The sequence below is a fragment of the Gopherus flavomarginatus genome, chromosome 7, assembly GCF_025201925.1.
Source record: "Gopherus flavomarginatus isolate rGopFla2 chromosome 7, rGopFla2.mat.asm, whole genome shotgun sequence".
Lineage (NCBI taxonomy): Eukaryota > Metazoa > Chordata > Testudines > Testudinidae > Gopherus > Gopherus flavomarginatus.
Genome location: NC_066623.1, coordinates 78,698,964 through 78,719,602, shown reverse-complemented (window position 1 = coordinate 78,719,602; position 20,639 = coordinate 78,698,964). Strand labels below are relative to the sequence as shown.

The following is a 20,639-nucleotide window of genomic DNA, read 5'->3' as shown; positions in this document are numbered from 1 at the left end:
TGTCAATGTTAAGTGCACTCTTATGTGTAGACAGAATTTTATGAAGATGTCACCAGCATGCTTTACTTCCAGACTGAATTAAAGAGGTGCTAACCTCCTATAGTTTAAATTGCCTTAGTCTCTAAAGACTTGATCCTCAAAAGTACACTGTGGCTGCCATTCCTGATGAGGCCTTTGTGAGATGTAGACTTTAAACTTGTGAATTATTATAAATCCCAGGGCCTGACAGAAAATGACAGTTAAAGGAATTGCAAATGGATGATAGCTAATAATAAAAGTAAGGAAATAATTATTATAGGAAGAATAGAGCGAGAATTTTCTTAATCTTTATAGAGCTGCTTTTGAGTACTGTATTAGTCATTTTATAACTGAGAACAAGACACTCAGATTTTTCTCAACTTGTAGTGATAATAGTCTCACTTTTACAAATGCTTAATATCAGAATGTGAAAGTCACGGATGCATTGGAATTTGTAACAAATTCATTATTTAAATCTACTTTTATAATGTTTTTGGGACTCAGGAATATAAAATATAGTTACTGCTGCAAAACAGAGCATGTAAGTTTAGAAGTTTTTCACAACTACCACAAAGATTTTGTGTCTTTTGTACTCTTGCTACATCTAATTTAATGTTTCTGATTTCAGTAAAACTGACATTTTGTTACTTGGCTGAGGAAAATATGAATCAGTAGTAGTACAGTAACTCCTCACTTAATGTCCTCCCACTTAACGTTGTTTCAAAGTTATGTCACTGCTCAATTAGGGAACATGCTCATTTAAAGTTGTGCAGTGCTGCCTTATAATGTTGCTTGGCTGCCTGCTCTGTCCACTGCTTGTAAGATTCTGTGGAAGAGCAGTGACTTTATAAGGGAGCATTGCACAAGTTCCTCTTCTCTGCCTCCTCCCACTCCCTCCCAGCACTTCCCCCGCCGCCAAACAGCTGTTTGGCAGGACGTAGGACTTTCTGGGTGGGAGGGGGAGGAGCAGGGAAGCACCATGTCTCCATTCCTCCCCCTCCCTCCCAGAAAGTCTTAAGCGCGGCCAAACAGCTGTTTGGTGGCACTTAGAACTTGGGCAGTGGGAGGGGAAGAGAAGGAGTGGGGATGTGGCTGCTCCGGAGAGGAGGTGGAGTGGAGGTGGGTAGAGGTGAGCCTGGAGTGTTGCGAGGCCAGGAAGAGGCAGGCCTGGAGCATCCCCCGGCAAAGTTGGTGCCTATTCTTCCCTGGGGAAGCTGCTGCTGTGAAGGTGTTTCCTGGTGTCCTTGCCTGCAGTGGGCTGTGCCTGTGTGGGGTAAGCCAGGGGCAGTTCCCAACCACAGTACAGTACAGTACAGTATATGATACCTTTTGTCTGCCCATAAAAAGTTTCCTTGGAACCTAACCCCCTACATTTACATTAAATCTTATGAGAAAATTGGATTAGTTTAACATTGTTTCACTTAAAGTTGTATTTTTCAGGAACATAACTAAGTGAGGAGTTACTGTAGTAGTATGATGTTTAATGTTGGTAGCTCAGTTATTTGGCAAGAAACTTCATGGTAAATCAATTAGTTTTATTTGGTGGTGTTATAGTCATTTGTAACTTTAACTGGCCCCTTTCTGCTTCTCATGACTTGTTAGCATTATGGATAACTTGCATTGTACTTTGGCTGTTCATCTGTGTAATATAGAATCACAGAACTGGAAGGGACCTCGAGAGGTCACCTAGTCCAATCCCCTGCCCTCAAGGCAGGACTAAGTATTATCTAAACCGTCCCTAGGTAATTTATTCTAGTGCTTAACCAGTCTGACAGTTAGGAAGTTTTTCCTAATGTCCAACCTAAGCCGCCCTTGCTGCAATTTAAGCCCATTGCTTCTTGTCCTATCCTCAGAGGTTAAGAAGAACAATTTTTCTCCTTCCGCCTTGTAACAACCTTTTATGTACTTGAAAACTGCAATCATGTCCCACCTCAGTCTTCTCTTCTCCAGACTAAACAAAGCCAATTTTTTTAATCTTCCATCATAGGTCATGTTTTCTAGACCTTTAATAATTTTTGTTGCTCTTCTCTGGACTTTCTCCAATTTGTCCGCATCTTTCCTGAAATGTGGCGCCCAGAACTGGACACTTCAGTTGAGGCCTAATCAGCGCGGAGTAGAGTGGAAGAATTACTTCTCATGTCTTACAGTACTCCTGCTAATACATCCCAGAATGATGTTTGCTTTTTTTGCAACAATGTTACACGTTGACTCATATTTAGCTTGTGATCCAGTATGACCTCGAGATCCCTTTCTGCAGTTCTCCTTCCTGGGAAGTTGTTTCCCATCTTGTATGTGTGCAACTGATCATTCCTTCCTAAGTGGAGTACTTTGCATTTCCTGATTGAATTTCATCCTATTTACTTAGACCATTTCTCCAGTTTGTCCAGATCATTTTGAATTTTAATCCTGTCCTCCAAAGCACTTGCAACCCCTCCCAACTTGGTATCATCCACAAACTTTATAAGTATACTCTCTATGCCATTATCTAAATCATTGATGAAGATATTGAAAAGAACCAGAACTAATCCCTGCGGGACCCCACTTGTTAGGTCCCTCCAGCATGACTGCGAACCACTGACAACTACTCTCTAGGAATGATTTTTCAACCAGTTATGCACCCACCTTATAGTAGCCCCATCTAGGTTGTATTTCCCTAGTTTGTTTATGAGAAGTTCATGTGAGACAGTATCAAAAGCCTTACTAAAGTCAAGATATACCACATCTACCACTTCCCCACTATCCACAAGGCATGTTACCATATCAAAGAAAGCTATCAGGTTGGTTTGACATGATTTGTTCTTGACAATTCCATCCTGACTGTTATTTATCACCTCATTATCTTCTAGGTTTCTGCAAATTGATTTCTTCATTATTTGCTCCATTATCTTTTGGGGTACAGAAGTTAAGCTGACTGATCTGTAATTCCTGGGGTTGTCTTTATTTTCCTTTTTATAGATGGGCACTATATTTGCCCTTTTTCCACTCCTCTGGAATCTCTTCTGTCTTCCATGACTTTTCAAAGATAATTGCTAATGGCTCAGATATCTCCTCAGTCAGCTTCTTGAGTATTCTAGGATGCATTTCATCAGGCCCTGGTGATTTGAAGACATCTGACTTGTCTAAGTAATTTTTGACTTGTTCTTTCCTTATTTTAGACTTTGATCCTACCTCATTTTCACTGGTATTCACTGTGTTAGACATCCAATCACCACCAGCCTTCTTGGTGAAAACCAAAACGAAGTCATTAAGCACCTCTGCCATTTCCACATTTTCTGTTATTGTCTTTCCCCCCTCATTGAGTAATGCGCCTATTCTGTCATTGGTCTTCCTCTTGCTTCTAATGTATTTGTAAAATGTTTTCTTGTTACCCTTTATGTCCCTAGCTAGTTTGATCTCATTTTGTGTGTTGGCCTTTCTAATTTTGTCCCTGCATACTTGTGTTATTTGTTTAAATTCATCCTTTGTAATTTGACTGAGTTTCCACTTTTTGTAGGACTCTTTTTTGAGTTTTAGATCATTGAAGATCGCCTGGTTAAGCCAGGGTGGTCTCTTGTCATACTTCCTATCTTTCGCAGTGGGATAGTTTTCTCTTGTGCCCTTAATAATGTCTCTTTGAAAAACTGCCAACTGTCTTCAATTGTTTTTCCCCTTAGACTTGTTTCCCATGGGATTTCACCTACCAACTCCCTGAGTTTGCTAAACTCTGCCCTTTTGAAATCCACTGTCTTTATTGTGCTGTTCTCCCTCCTACCATTCCTTAGAATCATTAACTCTACCATTTCATGATCACTTTCACCCAACCCAAACAGCAAAAATTAAGTTGTTCGTACACGCATGCGAGGAGCCTAGGTAACAAATGGAGGAACTAGAGTTACTGGTGCAGGAAGTGAAACCAGATATTATAGGGATAACAGAAACATGGTTGAATAGTAGTCATGACGGGAGTACAAGTATTGAAGGGTATGTGCTGTTTAGGAAAGACAAAAATAAAGGCAGAGGTGGTGAAGTAGCATTGTATATCGATGAGGTAGATTGTAAAGAAATAAGTGATGGAATGGAGTCTGTCTGGGCAAAAATCACATTGGGGAAGAAAGCTACTAGATCCTCCCCTGGGATAGTGCTTGGGGTGTGCTATAGACCACTGGGATCTGATCTGGATATGGCTAGAGACCGCTTTAATGTTTTTAGTGAAGTAAATACTAATGAATTGTGTGATCATGGGAGACTTTAACTTCCCAGATATAGACTGGGGGACAAGTGCAAGTAATAATAATATCGTTCAGATTTTCCTGGATGCGATAGCTGATGGATTCCTTCACCAAGTAGTTGCTGAGCCAACAAGAGGGGATATCCTTTTATATTTGGTTTTGGTGAGTAGTGAGGACCTCATAGAAGAAATGGTTTTAGGGGACAACCTTGGTTCGAGCGATCATGAGCTAATTCAGTTCAAACTAAATGGCAGGATAAACAAAAATAGATCTGTGAGTAGGGTTTTTTATTTCAAAATGACTAACTTTAAAAAATTAAGGAAATTAGTTAGGGAAGCAGATTGGACTGAAGAACTTGTGGATCTAATGGAGGAGGAGGCCTGGAATTACTTCAGATCAAAGTTGAAGAAATTATCAGAAGCCTGGATCCCAAGAAAGGGACAAAAATTCATAGGCAGGAGTTGTAGATCAAGCTGGATGAGCAAGCATCTCAGAGAGGTGATTAAGAAAAAGCAGAAAGCCTACAAGGAGTGGAAGATGAGAGGGATCAGCAGGGAAAGCTACCTTATTGGGGTCAGAACATGTAGGGATAAAGTGAGGAAGGCCAAAAGCCATGTAGAGTTGGACCTTGCAAAGGGAATTAAAACCAATAGGTTCTATAACCAGGACCAGCTCTAGGCACCAGTAAAGCAAGCACGTGCTTGAGGCGGACATTTCCAGGGACAGCATTCTGGTTGTCGGCTGGGCTGGGCTGCATGTCGCGCAGCAGCAGGGCCAGCAGCCAGAGCGCGGCCAGCGAGAGCAGCGCAGAGGCGCTGGGACGCACGGGCCGGGAGCGTGGCAGCGAGCAAATGATGGCCAGGTAGTGCTCGAAGCTGAGGCAGCCCAGGCAGAAGGCGGAGGAGAACATGTTGAGCAGCACCAGACAGCTGCTGAGCTTGCACAGCGCTGAGCCGAAGGGCCAGTGGAAGCATGGCGCCATGTAGGCGGCCCACAGTGGCAGGGTCACCACAAAGGCCAGGTTGGCCAGCACCAGGTTGCCAATGTAGGTGTCGGCGGAGCGGTATGGTGCTTGGCCTGCGGGTCCTCCCACACGATGAAGATCACCAGCCTTCTGCCCGACAACCACAGCACGAAGACCAGCATGTAGAGCACAGGCAGCAGCGAGGACACCTTCCAGTCTGCTGGCCACTCACACTGCATGCCTGGTCTGCTCTCGTTCTCCTCCCCATAGTAATAGTAGAGCTCGCTGCCCAGCGGGCCTGTGGCCACGTCCTCCATGGCCCCGCATTGTGCTCCGCTGCTGTCTATAAAGGAGGCTCCCACCACTGCCCCTACCCCCTGCGGCGCACCCGGAGAGCCACCCCCGGCTGCCGCTCTGCCAGCCCAGCCTTCCGGGGGCCAGGCTGTCCCAGGCCAGGGTCCTGCTCTCCTTCCCAGTCACACCCTGGTCCAGAATCCCAGCCCTTGACCCAGGCAGATCACTTCCCCCCACCCTTTCCAGAGGACCCCCACCCCCTGCCTCCCAGCACAGAGCAAAGCTTGAAGAGAGACAGAAAGGGAACAAGAGGGGCTCCTGTTTGCTTGGGATGAGGGCCGAGTAGAATCCTGGGGAAACCAAAACAAAAAAAACCATTGCAAAGTGCAAACGTGTAAAAGCCAAAAAAAAAAAAAAAGCGGGGGGGCTTCCAGATTTTTTTGCTTGGGGCAGCAAAAAACCTAGAACCGGCCCTGTCTCTAACCATATAAATAAGAAGAAAACAAAGAAAGAAGAAGTGAGACCGCTAAACACTGAGGATGAGGTGGAAGTTAAGGGTAGTCTAGGCATGTCCCAATATCTAAACAAATACTTTGCCTCAGTCTTTAATTAGGCTAATGAGGAGCTTAGGGATAATAGCAGGATGACAAATGGAAATGAGGATATGGAGGTAGATATTACCACATCCGAGGTAGAAGTCAAACTCGAACATCTTAATGGGACTAAATCAGGGGGCCAGATAATCTTCATCCAAGAATATTAAATATTAAACATGAAATTGCAAGCCCATTTGCAAGATTTTTTAATGAATCTGTAAACTCAGAGCTTGTATGACCGGAGAATTGCTAGCATAGGTTCTATTTTTAAGAAAGGGGAAAAAAGTGATCCGAGTAACTACAGGCCTGTTACTTTTGACATCTGTAGTATGCAAGGTCTTAGGAAAAAATTTGAAGGAGAAAGTAGTTAAAGATGTTGAGGTCAGTGGTAATTGGGACAAAATACAATATGGTTTTACGAAAGGTAGATCATGCGAAACCAACCTGATCTCCTTCTTTGAGAAGGTAACAGATTTTTTTAGACAAAGGAAATGCCGTGGATCTAATTTACCTCGATTTCAGTAAGGCATTTGATACGGTTCCACATGGGGAATTATTAGTTAAATTGGAAAAGATGGGGATCAATATGAAAATTGAAAGGTGGATAAGGAACTGGTTAAAGGAGAGACTACAACGGGTCATTCTGAAAGGTGAACCGTCAGGCTGGAAGGAGGTTACTAGTGGAGTTCCTCAGGGATTGATTTTGGGACCAATCTTATTTAATCTTTTTATTACTGATCTTGGCACAAAAAGTGGGAGTGTGGTAATAAAGTTTGTGGATGACACAAAGCTGGGAGGTATTACTTAGACGGAGAAGGACCAGAATATCATACAGGAAGATCAGGATGACCTTGTAAATTGGAGTAATAGTAATAGGATATAATTTAATAGTGAAAAGTGCAAGATCATGCGTTTAGGGATTAATAACATGAATTTTTGTTATAAACTGTGGACTCATCAATTGGAAGTAACAGAGGAGGAGAAGGACCTTGAAGTATTAGTTGATCACAGGATGACTATGAGCTGCTAATGTGATATGGCCGTTAAAAAAGCTAATGCAGTCTTGGGATGCATCAGGCGAGGTATTTCCAGTAGAGATAGGGAGGTGTTAATACCGTTATACAAGGCACTCTTGAGACCTCATCTGGAATATTGTATGCAGTTCTGGTCTCCCATGTTTAAGAAGGATGAATTCAAACTGGATCAGGTACAGAGAAGGGTTACTAGGATGATCCGAGCAATGGAAAACCTGCCTTATGAAAGGAGACTCAAAGAGCTTGGCTTGTTTAGCCTAACCAAAAGAAGGCTGAGGGGAGATATGATTGTTCTCTATAAATATATCAGAGGGATAAATACCAGGGAGGGAAAGGAATTATTTAAGCTCAGTACCAATGTGGACACAAGAACAAATGGATATAAACTGGCCATCAGGAAGTTTAGACTTGAAATTAGATGAAGGTTTCTAGTCATCAGAGAAGTGAAGTTCTGGAACAGCCTTCCAAGGGGAGCAGTGGGGGCAAAAGACATATCTGGCTTCAAGACTAAGCTTGATAAGTTTATGGAGGGGATGGTATGATGGGGTAGCCTAATTTTGGCAATTAATTGATCGTTGATTATTAATAGTAAATATGCCCAATATAGGCCTGTGATGGGATGTTAGATGAGGTGGGATCTGAGTTACTACAGAGAATTCTTTCCTGGGTGTCTGGCTGGTCAGTCTTGCCCACATGCTCAGGGTTTAGCTGATCGCCATATTTGGGGTCGGGAAGGAATTTTCCTCCAGGGCAGATTGGCAGAGGCCCTGGGTGGTTTTTGCCTTCCTCTGCGGTATGGGGCACGGGTCACTTGCTGGAGGATTCTCTGCACCTTGAAGTCTTTAACCCATGATTCGAGGACTTTAGTAGCTCAGACATAGGTTAGGGGTTTATTACAGGAGTGCGTGGGTGAAATTCTGTGGCCTGCGTTGTACGGAAGGTCAGACTAGACGATCATGATAGTCCCTTCTGACCTTAAAGTCTAAGAGTCTAAGTTGCCTTCCACTTTCAGATTCTCAACCAGTTCCTCCCTATTTGTCAAAATCAAATCTAGAACAACCTCTCCCCTAATAGTTTTCTCCAACTTCTGAAATAAAAAATTGTCTCCAATACATTTCAAGAATTCATTGCCTAATCTGTGCCCAGCTGTGTTATTTTCCCAACAAGTGTCTGGGTAGTTGAAGTTCCCCATCACCCCCAACTCCTGTGCTTTGGATTATTTTGTTAGTTGTTTAAAAAAAGCCTCATCAACCTCTTCTTCCTGGTTTGGTGGTCTGTAGTAGACCCCTGCCATAACATCACCCTTGTTTTTTCCCACTTTTATCCTTACCCAGAGACTTTCAGCAAATCTGTCTCTCATTTGTCTCAACCTCAGTCCAAGTGTATACATTTTTAATATGTAAGGCAACACCACCTCTCTTTTTTCCCTACCTGTCCTTCCTGAGCAAGCTGTACCCTTCTATACCACTATTCCAGTCGTGTGTAATGTTGTCATGCATATATAATGTTGTCACAGTGCTTTCTCTTTTACCTTTTCATTGGGGCACTCCTTGTTTCAGTATTCTCTTCTTGCACTCACCACTTCTCTTTTTAATATTCCTGAAACAGTGTTTCTCAGATTGTAAAGCTGGCCTTTCTTTAGAAGTTTCACAAAATGATGTGTAGGTGAGCTGTGGTAAGTGTGGGAAGAGGCATACAACAATTCAGCTTAAACTATTCAAATCTAATGAAGGATATTGAATAATTGTGGATAATCAGAATTGTGTCAGTGTGAGTGATAGACACAGGAGCAAGGAACCCGAAGTCAGATTTGAAATTTGGATAATCGTGGTTAACTGTAGTCACTGTTGTTTAGTTCTTGCCAAAAATAGAACCCAGGATTATTTTGTACTGACTCCTATATATGATTTCTCTCTCTGTAGCGGCCAAATTGAAAATGACCCACAAAAAAGGATCAGCCTGCCTGCATTCACATCATTGAGATATATCTCCCAAAACAATTTATTTTCTAATTTTTCACAAAATACTTGTGTAACAATAAAAAACAGGTTTGCAACATGAGAGGCCTCACTACTCTTTCAGTGTTTCAGAAAGAAATGCTGTGAGAGCTAGCAGAGCTGAGCGCAGAGTACTGGGCTTCCTGATAGACAGTAGGCCAAATGTTCATTCCTGTGGAAAGTGTAAGTAAATAAGCTTTGTTTTGGGCGTTTTCTGTGAGGATCTGGGAGGACAGAATCTTGTTCCTTCCTAACCTGTATAGCACCAGTGGAGGTGCTCACATTGCTACTTCAGCAACTGCCACAGCCTTTGAACTCTCCGCCAATTGAAGTTGGCAATCATGGAATTGCTGCTGATGCCCCTGCTTTCAAAATCCCTTGAGTGGTATGATATGCAGAGTTGCCACATATCATTGTTCTATGGCACATAGGACAGGGACTAAGTTGTCCTATGCAGCATCTCTGCAGCTGGGACTCGCATTCAGTGCTGATTTTGCTGCTCTTGGAGCTTTCTGCAGATCTTCTACAGGAATTGACCTTTAGTGAGCAAACAATGTATAGCTTACTAAAACTGGATAGAGTACATATAAAACACTTGATGAGGCCATACTACTCGGACATGAAACTGCTGCTGAGTCCCTCCATCCTAAAGGATGTTGGGGGCCTTTTTAAGGGCCACTTCTGGGAAATTCTGTGGAGGATTCCAGCCTCTTGATGCTCCTGCAAAAGGAGTTTGGGGCGGGGCTACTGAGACCAATGCAGTGTAAGGCAAAGGAAGAAAGGTATGATTTTAACACTTGTTAAAATCCTAGTGTAGATAGTGCATTTTGTAGTTTTATCATGTTGGTTGGTTGAGGTAAACCCTGGCGGGAGCCTGGTTTTCCTCAACCAGCTGACGTATGAAAACTGCAAATTGCCTTGTGTGTGCTAGGATGTTTACACAGGGTTAAAAACAGACTTTTTCCCTCATGAAGTCAAAGTACCTATGCCACCAAATTCCTAGCTTTGATTAGCCCCTCCCTCGGCCTTAGGTGCTGCTGGCAGCCACTGCTGTTTTAATGTCTTGCAAAGTGCTGAGCAGACTAGCAACTCACTTAAGCATATGCTTGACTCCAAGTGTGTGAGTAGTCCCACTGAAGCCAATGAAACTATTCAGATGCTCCAAAGTTCAGTACCCATTTATGTGTTTCAATGGATCCAAGTCCAATTTGCACTGAGTTGTACAAGCTGATATGTGATCCTTCTGGAAAAGAAGAAGAAGGACACAAAGCAAAGCTAATAAGCTTACTGGCAAGTTGGAAAGGTGAATGCGTGGGTGATTTATTGAAATACGTAAGTTCAATTGTTACACAATTCCTGGCATGTGACTTATCTGATATATAGAACCAGCCCTACCGTCTAGAATTCAGTGAGATTATTGTGTACAAACCTGTGTTGCTGAACACTGCTGAGGCCACTTTTCATGGAATCTATCCTAAATTCAACTCTTAACTCCGAGAACATTTTTTTTTCTCTATATCACTGACCATACTTAAGGTTGTTGTGGGTTTTTTTGTTGTGGGTTTTTTTCTCTTTGCATCATTTGTAAAACTGTGTGACTTCTTCAGGGAATTATGAAATGCAAATATGACATTCTATTGCTACTACCGTTTTGAGGCACTTTATCCAATTTTAAAATCTGCTTGGAAGGAGTGTGGCAGGGGAAGAATTGGTTGAAAAAAATAACCCAAGGATTTGTAACCAATTTTAAGGAGGCATTGCTTAAATAAATAATGTTACAATCTTAAAATTTCTGTTTTCCGGAATCATGGCAGCTAATGAACAGAAGATTGTACTACAAAACAACATTTCTGTATGTATTTTTCATATTTGTCTAGTGTATGTTTGTTTTGTTTTTAATGGAAAAGTTTTTGTGATGGTATTTGTGATGCTGAATATTAACTTAAGAGTCATAATATCTAAACCATTAGTGCTATTTTTAAATTACATAATAAAATGATGTGTTTCAATAAATGGAAATGGGCAGTATTTACTGATGATATGACCCATTTTAAAGATCATTCCAGAGCACTGTTCAAAACTTCATTTGTAGGGATGACCTGTATTTCAGTATTGCTTTGCTAGTTCCCAGAATACAGAAGTTGACTATCAAAGGATTCTGCAAAGGTCTTTATTCTAATTTATATGTATTTATTTCAAAGGAATTTGTTCAGAAGCATTTTGATTGTGAGATTTAAAAGTTTTGGAAAAAACTTATCTGTAAATGTATTTTAGGAGAAACCCATATTCTCTTTAACCATCTAATGGTGATTGTGGTGCCAGATCCCAAACACTCCTTGTTAAAAGAAAGGATGGGTACCGTAGAAGGTAGGAGGAATTGTTTGGTGTGAATGAAAATGATAATTGGCAAAACTCTCATATTAATATGCAAGATCACCTTCATCCAAAAAAAGAATAAGAAAATATGGTGGCTTGGAATTCATACAACGTAATATGAAATTAATTTCATAGAATACTACTGGGTTTCAGCCCTAAGATCTGCTGGTTTCAGAAGCAATCTAATACAGCGTGGACACACTGTAATCCCACACCTATGAAAATAAAACGGGGAAATATTAGGTCTCTTCTATACTGGGAAAATTAGCTCCTCTGTTTCATCATCAGTGTAGCTTCACTATGCCAGCAACAGTGAAGGCTGTAGTGTAGACAGGACTCAGGTGTTTGTCAACTGTATAGCCTCCACCATTGCTACTACAGGTGGAAAGTTATCCAAGTTTTCTTTGTGTAGCAGCCTAAGAATAATGTGCTTATCTCTCAAACTCAAGTGCTGCCTTCTACACCATTCCAGGTGTCAAAAACTCCAAGTACAGAAATCTTCAGCTTTACCTTAACATCTTCTCTAAAATAGTACATCTCCAATGCACTGAAGATATAAAAATGTTGGCATAGCATAAAACTTAATTTAATGTAAAATTATGTAAATAAATGATATTGTAGTAACATTCATTTTCATATTTAGTTAAATAACTTAGTTTTTGCATTTATCTAAAGCTGCTAAAAAATCTTCAGTCTACCTTACCCGATTGCCACAGCGTTGAGGTCAGACTTGCTGCAAAGTACATAGGGTCTTTATATTGCTCAGTTCTGGTTGACGATCAACCAGTTAATTTTCAACACCAGTAGTCTTGTATTGCCTCTTACTCCAGAAGTTTTTCTACTTAATTTATTGCAGTAAATAGCACAAACAGTACAAATGGGCTTTTACAAAAATGTATGCAGCCAGGTACTACGTACTGCAAATAATCTTAGTGCCCAGAGAACAGAAATGCAGTTAATCTCCATCTGTGGCTGAATGGTTACAAATCTTGTCAAATTTTTGTTGTTTCCTTAAGTACCCACATTTTATAGCCACTTTACATATTTACCTGGAAAAAATCCATCTAAACTCTGAGACACCATATCTATATAAGACAGAATTATATTAATAATACAGCTGTGCGGATCTGGGAAAGAATAACTAGTTTTATAAAATATATTTTGACACAGAACTGCAGTCATTTTAAAATAGCTTTAATTTCAGGTGCAAATTTTCAAAGGTACTTGCATATTTTCTACATGTTCAGCTTTACACACAACGCTAGATACTTGCAAGTCAAGAATTATATATTACCTGTGTGAGCATATGCACCTCTCCACCTTGTGCATGCATTGGGCATTGCATATATCAAGCACAGAAACTTAAAAATGTGGACCAGAATGACTTGTCTTGAATTTTACTCTTTTTGTTTATTCTACTTGTATGCTCATGGACTTCCTTTTTTTAATCTTTTTTTAAAGTATTATGATTTTGGTTCAATATACAAATAGCGAATGCTGTAATTGGTACGTTTTCCATGGAACGTAAAGTTGATGTGTCTTCAGTATGAATCTATTTGTATGGTAAGCATTCATAGCTAATAACTGGGAGGAATAGAAGAAAATGAAGCAACTATAATGTACTTAATTCCAGTGATACTGTTCTGGATTTCCTTGTTAACACGAAGGATTTTGCTAGTTCTCCTAAAACAGGCCTAATCATCTCTCTTGCCGTCTGTACTAGGTGCTGCTTAGCTCAGATCTGATAAATACAGTGCTTAAAGTGATGGTAGTAGCCAGAGGCCTATATACTTTATGATTCCTGATGTTGATTCAGCTTCACTGGTGTAATCAGTATTAGCTTCAGTGAATTTTCATACTTTAGACAGGACATTTAGGCTTTGCCACTTGCTGATGTATTTGCAGAATTGGGTCTTTGTTCTTTTCATCTTACTGATATGATGTAATTGAAGTTACACCTGTAGTTTCAGTGTTGGCCTTTCTGGAGCCTACATTGTTTGACAGACAGGTGAATTTTCAATACAGGGATTATATTTCATCAACACTGATTATAACTGGAGTTACTGTAAATGTAGTTAGTAACTATTGTACTGTGAAACATGTTAAACATGTGCATAAGTGTTGGCAGGTTTAGGGCCTCTCAACATTTCAAGTGTTTTTAAAGTAGAAATTTGAGGGACTATCTTAGTGACTACTATTTGGTCTCTAATTGGTAAATTAGAAGATATATGTAGAAATGTACATGTACAGTGGGAGAACGTGCATTAATAGTTACAGTAAAGATGTCTGTGAAATTTTTCATTACCCAGAGCAAATATAAGGAATATTTAATTTTAATACAATAATCAGCATATTGGTTCTGACATCACTGCAATGTTTGTTGTTGGATCTATATTCTTCTAATCTATAATCATGTATTATGAAAAGCATTTAAGGTTTTTAGGCTTTTATATCCTTTTTTATTAACATTGTCAAATTAGATTTATTTATTTCAATAGATCTTTGAATGTGCAAGGAACCGTTCTATTTATGACTGCCATGTTACTATACTAAACCTTATTATGTGGAATATTTACTTTCTGTAATCTCTTAAGTATCAAAGTCCTATTTAAACACGTTTATTCCACCCTTGATTGGAATGAAGTCTTGCATACTAATAGTAAAAACTGAGTGAGAATCAAGAGCATTATTATTGCAGGTGTTTCTTATGTAATAAGGATTATTCTTCCTAAAACTTTGGTAGTATCACCATGCGTTATTTTACTACATACAGTCCCTGGAAATGAATTCATTCTTTACACCATTGTTTTCTGATTAGGGAATTCGATAGACAAACTCTCTCTCAATTCCCTTCAGTAGCTATGTTCCCTGGATACCCTTTAAAAATGCTAATTCACAGAGAAACTGTCTGGTTTTGGTTTTAACTTTTAATTTTTTTCCTTTTTATTCTGTTTCAGGAAACTGAAAGTCAAGCAATGTCTACCAATTTAAAATACCTTTCCTTGGGGATCTTGGTCTTTCAGACTACTAGTTTAGTTTTGACTATGCGATATTCTCGGACATTGAAAGAGGAAGGACCTCGTTACTTATCCTCTACTGCAGTAGTTGTTGCTGAATTTTTGAAGATTATGGCCTGCATTTTATTGGTCTACAAAGACAGCAGTATGTTTCAGATTTTAATCTAGAAGTAGCTTTCCTATATTTACCAATTGTTGTATTTCGATGACAACTGGAAAAACAGGTGCTCGAATGCTGTGATAAGGAGCTATGTGAATGCCAAGATAGAGAGAACAAAAGATTGCCCTTCCCGTGTCAAAATATGTGAAAAGATCTAAAACCATTTCTATGAGAAAGTTAACCTACAAGCAGGAAAGACTTCTTCTGTTTTGTACGTCATACCTAAGCATGCAGTATAATCTTTTGTAAATTTTGTATAAATATATACCCAAAAGATTCCACTTGACAGGTCATGGATGTAGGGCAAGAACTGTTGTCCTGGTAACAGGCCTGCACCTTCTGTTCACCCAGAAAGCATCTCTAGAGAAGAATGAGTAGGATTAGGAGAAAGGGAAGGCACAAAGCTGTAGATGTGCTTGAAGCATAAGTGACAAATGCAGGAGCCACAGTGAGGTCATGCAAGCATGAAAGGAGAGAAGCTGTTTCAGTATTATAGAAAGAAGCCCAATATCTAAGATCAAAATAACTTTCTGTATTTTCAAACTCACTTTAGTTCTCACATTGTATGTTTTATATAGCACAATCATTTTCCTCTTTCCAGAATCTCAATATCTTGTCCTTAGTTTTCAACCCTCAAACAAAAATCTTCCCATTTGGTTCAAGTGACACATCCATAAACACATAACGGGTTTTCATAAGCTTAGTATAAATTTAAAGAAAAGATTGAGCTGCAAAATGAAGCGATGTTGAAGTTTCAAGTGGAAAGATTTCTACTTTTTTTTTTTTTTTAGGAAGCCTTATTAAATTCTTAGTCACAGAAATTGTAATCAGCATAGGATTTGTGAACATTATTTTGGATAATTGTTTCAGCTTTAGTATTTTGGGCTAATGCGGACACTTTGTATGATAGCAAGTATCAGGAGTTGCATACCTTTATAGAATAAATGTAAAAATCTGAGAAAGATCATACAGCATTTTGAGTTTTCTGAAGACAAAAGTTGTCATAAAAAACGTGTAGCAATCTAAAAAAACTGTTACAATTTGTAGCCCTCCCGTTTTCCCTCTCTCTTTTTTTTTAATCTTTATTTCTTTTATTGTTTCTTTGAATAGAGTGCAATTTACAGGCTCTGAACAGAGTGTTACGTGATGAAATCCTTAACAAGCCTATGGAAACACTTAAACTTGCTATTCCATCAGGGATTTATACTCTCCAGAATAACTTGCTGTATGTAGCACTGTCAAATCTAGATGCAGCCACTTACCAGGTATTGTGTTTTTAGATTTTGCCATAATTGTGCAGACAAAAAACAGGTTGTATAGTGATAACTTTATTTTGTCTTTTCAGGTCACATATCAATTAAAAATTCTTACTACCGCATTATTTTCTGTGTCCATGCTAAGTAAGAAATTAGGTGTATACCAATGGTTATCATTAGTGATTTTGATGACGGGAGTTGCATTTGTACAGGTAAATATAGTATGTGTCTAAGTTATTTGGGATTTCTTTTATTCTTTTTATTAAGGAACACAAGTATTTGAGTGTAGGTTATTATATTGTGCTCCTGGAACTAACTAAGTGAAATACAAAGTTTCCAAAATTTCCAGGGTAGAATCATAGGATAGGAGAGTTTGCGGAGATGGATTAATTTTTTTTTTGTCTGCTCTGAAGTTTGAGTTACTTTTGATTTTTTTAACCTCTTACAGTTCTTAAGAAACTTTTCAATATGTATTTGCCTACAGCCTTGCATCATTTTTTATAAAATAATAAACATTATACACACAAACACTATATATAATATCTGTCCTCCTGCCATTCATAAGATATCTTGGGTGAAATCCTGGCCCTGTAGAAGCTAGTGTGAGTTTTGCTGTTAATTTCAGTGAGCACAGAATTTTATCCCTTATTCAACAAGATACAAAGGAAAAAATTTTAACAGTAGATTTAGTGAAATGTTCGAAAATATGTGATAACAGAATATAAGACTTTACAATCGTGCAATAAACCTCTCTGCATTTATCAGCAGTACAGACCCTTGATAGAAAACAAACGTGCATTCTATAAACATTAAAACTTAATTTTATGAAATAATTTGTATCATTTTTTTAAAATGTACACACATTGTTTTGTTTTTACACTTAGTGGCCCTCAGATTCTCAAGCAACAACTACTAAAGAGTTGTCAGCAGGATCTCAATTTGTTGGTCTTATAGCAGTCCTTATAGCCTGCTTTTCAAGTGGATTTGCTGGGGTTTATTTTGAGAAAATTTTAAAAGAAACCAAACAGTCTGTCTGGATCAGAAACATCCAACTTGGTAAGTCCAGTTTTGACCATTTAAAAAGGAGATACTGCATTCAGATGAACAGTGAACAAAATTCAGATATACAGTAAAATAAGTATAATCATATTTTATCATGCTGTGGATAATCAGATTATTACATAAACATTTAGCAAGTTTGATATCTGTTTTTCTAACAGGAACACCAGGAGTTGCATCCTGCTCTAAACTCACTTATTGTATTTAACTTGCTAATTCAACATTTGTAAGTCTGTTTACTTTGATTTAAAATGGAGACTAACTGGTTCTAGAGAACAACTGGAATATAGCCAGTTGAATTTGGACTGTGGAGCATTTGAAATAAACGTATCCTATGTGACTTATTTGAAAGATGGTGTGATTTGTCTTATAAAGTAATTAAGTAATATGTGTCCAGTAATATGAATCCAACACGTTTCATAAACACTGAATTGATTTAAAAAGTATGGACACCATCTAACAAGGTTTTTATAGAATTTAGACATACAGTAGAACAAAATAAATGTTTAAAGCTATGTTTGTGTAAGAATTTAAACATAACCCCTGTATCTCTGACTATAGGAATTATAGACTGACATTTTTAAAGACACAGTGAACTCTTTCATTACCCGCATTTGTTCACATGTGTGAACTATGACCCTAGCTCTTCACTATCCTCATCTACTGCATGCTCTATCTCTCACACCACCCATCTCAAAAGGGATTCTGAATCCCCTGGAAACTGGCTTTTGAAGATGACAGGGACAATCTATTCTGAACTGGCTTTGAAACCAGTTTCCTCACGTGAGTGGAAAACGGCAATACCTCCCCTTGTTCTCCTGCCTCTTAACGGGTCGTAGAAGGAGACATCCTTCTAGTAGGCAGAGGATGGACATATAATTTCCATCTATTGCAACTGTAGTCTAAGTATTTACGTTTAAGTAAATGCCTCCATCAGGATTTGAACTCTTTTTTTTATTTTTCCTTTGAGCTCTCCTTGCTGCAATGAAGTGAACTAAAAATATTCATAATTTCTCTAGAATATAGAGAAGAGTGTTATAAGATTTGAATACCCTTTGAAAAGGTATTTTAATTTAGGGAACTGTATATATTCTTACTCTTTCAAAATAGAGGGAAAATTAATGCATCTGTTTACTTATGGTTACTTACTGATGTATAGATTTGAACAGTCGTCTTAATTTATTTTCTGGTTCCTTTCCTCCTGCTTAACAGGAAAACAGGATTCACTATACTTCTAACTGTCTACACACACACATACGTCAGGTCTGAATACATGAGTTATGCTTACTGTCTCTTAGGGTCCCACAGATTTGATCTCACCCACCCTTTTCATGGCATAGAATTTGGGTGGAGGGTGAGAAACTTGCACTGAATCTTGGGTTTTCAGATGTGGACCACAATCATAATCCAGGTACTTTGTAGGGGAACCCATGTTTATTTGAACCAGGCCAAGTCTAAAATTTAACTAAAACTCTGGAGTCATCCTCACTGTAAGGAACTAACAGCAGAACACACATTTGAAATGATTGCAAAGTAAATATTCATAACTATATTGAAAAGTGATGATTCTTTGATAAATTGTTCTGAAGATTTTCTTCTACAGTGCAGAAAGGAATCTACAAAAACAGTTTGATGTTGTCCCTGGTCTCCCCCTCCCCCCTGTCCCCCAATGTTCCATTACTTGGTATACAAGAACAATTACAGTCTTAAAACAGGGTTTTTAAGTGCCTGTATGGGGTAATGATACATTGAGCTATGAGTTTAAATTTGAGGTTTATAATAGTGAAAGGCATGTCAGCTTTTTCAGAAAAATATTTAACATTTTCAGTTGTTTTAACTTAAGCTGATGGAATAATTTGAATAATGTCTGATTATGTAAAATTTTTAGAAATTTTTTAAGTTGTCTATTCAGAAATTAAAGGAATATTAGTCACAATTTCCTTTTTAAATATTTTTCTAAAATTTGTAAAATACATGATTACTATCTAATGGATTTTTTTCTCATCATTTATTTCTGTAGTAGAAGTAATGCTCTAACACTTCCAACTCCAATGCAAACACAACATTCAGGAGAAATTCTGTAACAACAAACGAGTTTATGAAAGAACTTTTTAAAAAATATAAGGAAACAACTTTTAAGTTTCTTAAAGGTTCATTATAAACTGACAATAATATTTAAAATAAAAAAATCCTTTGAGAGTATCTTTTTAAAAAATTAAATCCATACACCAAAGCTATCTGCTTATATGTAAAGCAATGTAGGCCAAGAATACATCAGTCATAACTGAAATGATCAAAATCTATTATAAGAGGAAAAACTATTTAAAAAAAAAAAGTTCCTGTCGGATCCACTGGTTGGATTTAAACATGGTTATTATATTGCAAACCAAAGCCTGATATTGAGACTTGATTTACGTGGGCAGACCCCAGTAGTCATGCAGATCCAGTTATAGGAATGGGGACCCTCCTCCCATCGTTTTTTTGTTTGTTTGTTTCAAGCTTTCAAGCCTGTCTTTTTATCTTTTAGGATTTTTTGGTAGCATATTTGGATTGATGGGTGTGTACATATATGATGGAGAACTTCTGTCAAAGAATGGATTTTTTCAAGGATATAACAAACTTACCTGGATAGTTGTAGTTCTACAGGTAATGTATCTAAACCCATATGCCTACATAAAAGACACTTGGGAATCTATTTCCCCATAAATGCTTGGGGAAATTACACTGGTAGTTCCCATTAATGCAAATAGGAATTTTGCAAGTAAATGTCCCTTGCATCGGTGGCAAAATAGACCTCTAAATAGAGAAATTGCAAATTATCAGTCCAAGCATTGAGTTATCAAACATTCTGCACAATAAAATTCTGTAACTATTGATTTTGTAATATTAAAAACAGATTAATAAAGAAAATAAAGCGTACCAGCAATTATGCAACCCACCCTAATAACCAACTTTATGAGCCAAAAATGTACACCCACTCACTAGTAATGTCCTCTTGATAACATAATCGCTGATCCCTTATTCTACAGAAAGAGTTCTGTTGTCAATTGCTTTCATGGCGGGTGCAAGGATGTTTTGCGCCCTAGGCTCTTTCCCCCCGCCCCCCCAGCCCGTGGAGCCATGCGGCAGCTCCCCACCCCAGCTCACTTCTGCTCCACCTCCTCCCTGAGCATACCGTCACCGCTCCACTTCTCGCGCCTCCCAGGTTTGTGGCACCAATCAGCTGTTTGGCACTGCAAGCCTGGGAGGGAGAGAAGCAGAGTGGGGCGGCTCTGGGGAGGAGGCAGAGCAGAGGTAAGCTGGGGCGGGGAGCAGTTCCCTTGCATGCTGCGCCCCCCTCTTACTTGTTGCAGGCGATCCTCCCTGCACCCCGCTGCCCCAGGTCCTTCCGCCTAAATGCCGCCGCCTGCTAGGGGAGCAAAAGATCAGGCCACCGTGGTTGCCACCGAAGGATCCGAAATGCCACCCCCCAAATGCTAGCACCCTAGGCGACCACCTAGGTCGCCTAATGGGTTGCACCGGCCCTGATTGCTTTCATCCACCATAGATACAATGGCATAAAATATACCTAGTGCCTTTATACATAGCTAAAAACTTTTTAAGAAATGTGTGCAAAGATTTTGAAATAGATGTTACCACTGAAATAATCAATTACATATC

The 20,639-nt window shown here is 39.0% G+C and overlaps 1 protein-coding gene and 1 long non-coding RNA gene across 6 annotated transcripts in view; one reads left to right on the top strand and one right to left on the bottom strand.

Moving 5' to 3' along the window:
- LOC127054794 (uncharacterized) overlaps positions 1-20,639 on the bottom strand; it is a 29,720-nt gene that overhangs the window by 4,403 nt on the left and 4,678 nt on the right. For 2 of the 3 annotated variants that reach the window (XR_007775336.1, XR_007775335.1), the window contains exons 3-4: positions 10,206-10,354; positions 8,646-9,648 (exon numbers count right to left, since the gene is read on the bottom strand). This is a non-coding gene — a long non-coding RNA (uncharacterized LOC127054794). Of the gene's footprint in view, positions 1-6,508; positions 9,649-10,205; positions 10,355-20,639 lie in introns of those variants that run through there. The other variant, XR_007775334.1, reaches the window with a different exon arrangement.
- Positions 1-20,639, top strand: part of SLC35A3 (solute carrier family 35 member A3) — a 34,840-nt gene that overhangs the window by 11,235 nt on the left and 2,966 nt on the right. The window contains exons 1-7 of one of the 3 annotated variants that reach the window (XR_007775328.1): positions 10,435-10,963; positions 14,445-14,649; positions 15,775-15,929; positions 16,010-16,132; positions 16,805-16,976; positions 17,541-17,762; positions 19,507-19,594. Coding sequence is in view for 2 of the 3 variants with exons in the window: in XM_050960978.1 (XP_050816935.1) it covers positions 10,919-10,963; positions 14,445-14,649; positions 15,775-15,929; positions 16,010-16,132; positions 16,805-16,976; positions 19,507-19,625 (819 nt within the window). In the remaining variant the exon portion in view is untranslated. Of the gene's footprint in view, positions 1-10,434; positions 10,964-14,444; positions 14,650-15,774; positions 15,930-16,009; positions 16,133-16,804; positions 16,977-17,540; positions 17,763-19,506; positions 19,626-20,639 lie in introns of those variants that run through there. The other 2 variants (XM_050960978.1, XM_050960979.1) reach the window with 2 other exon arrangements.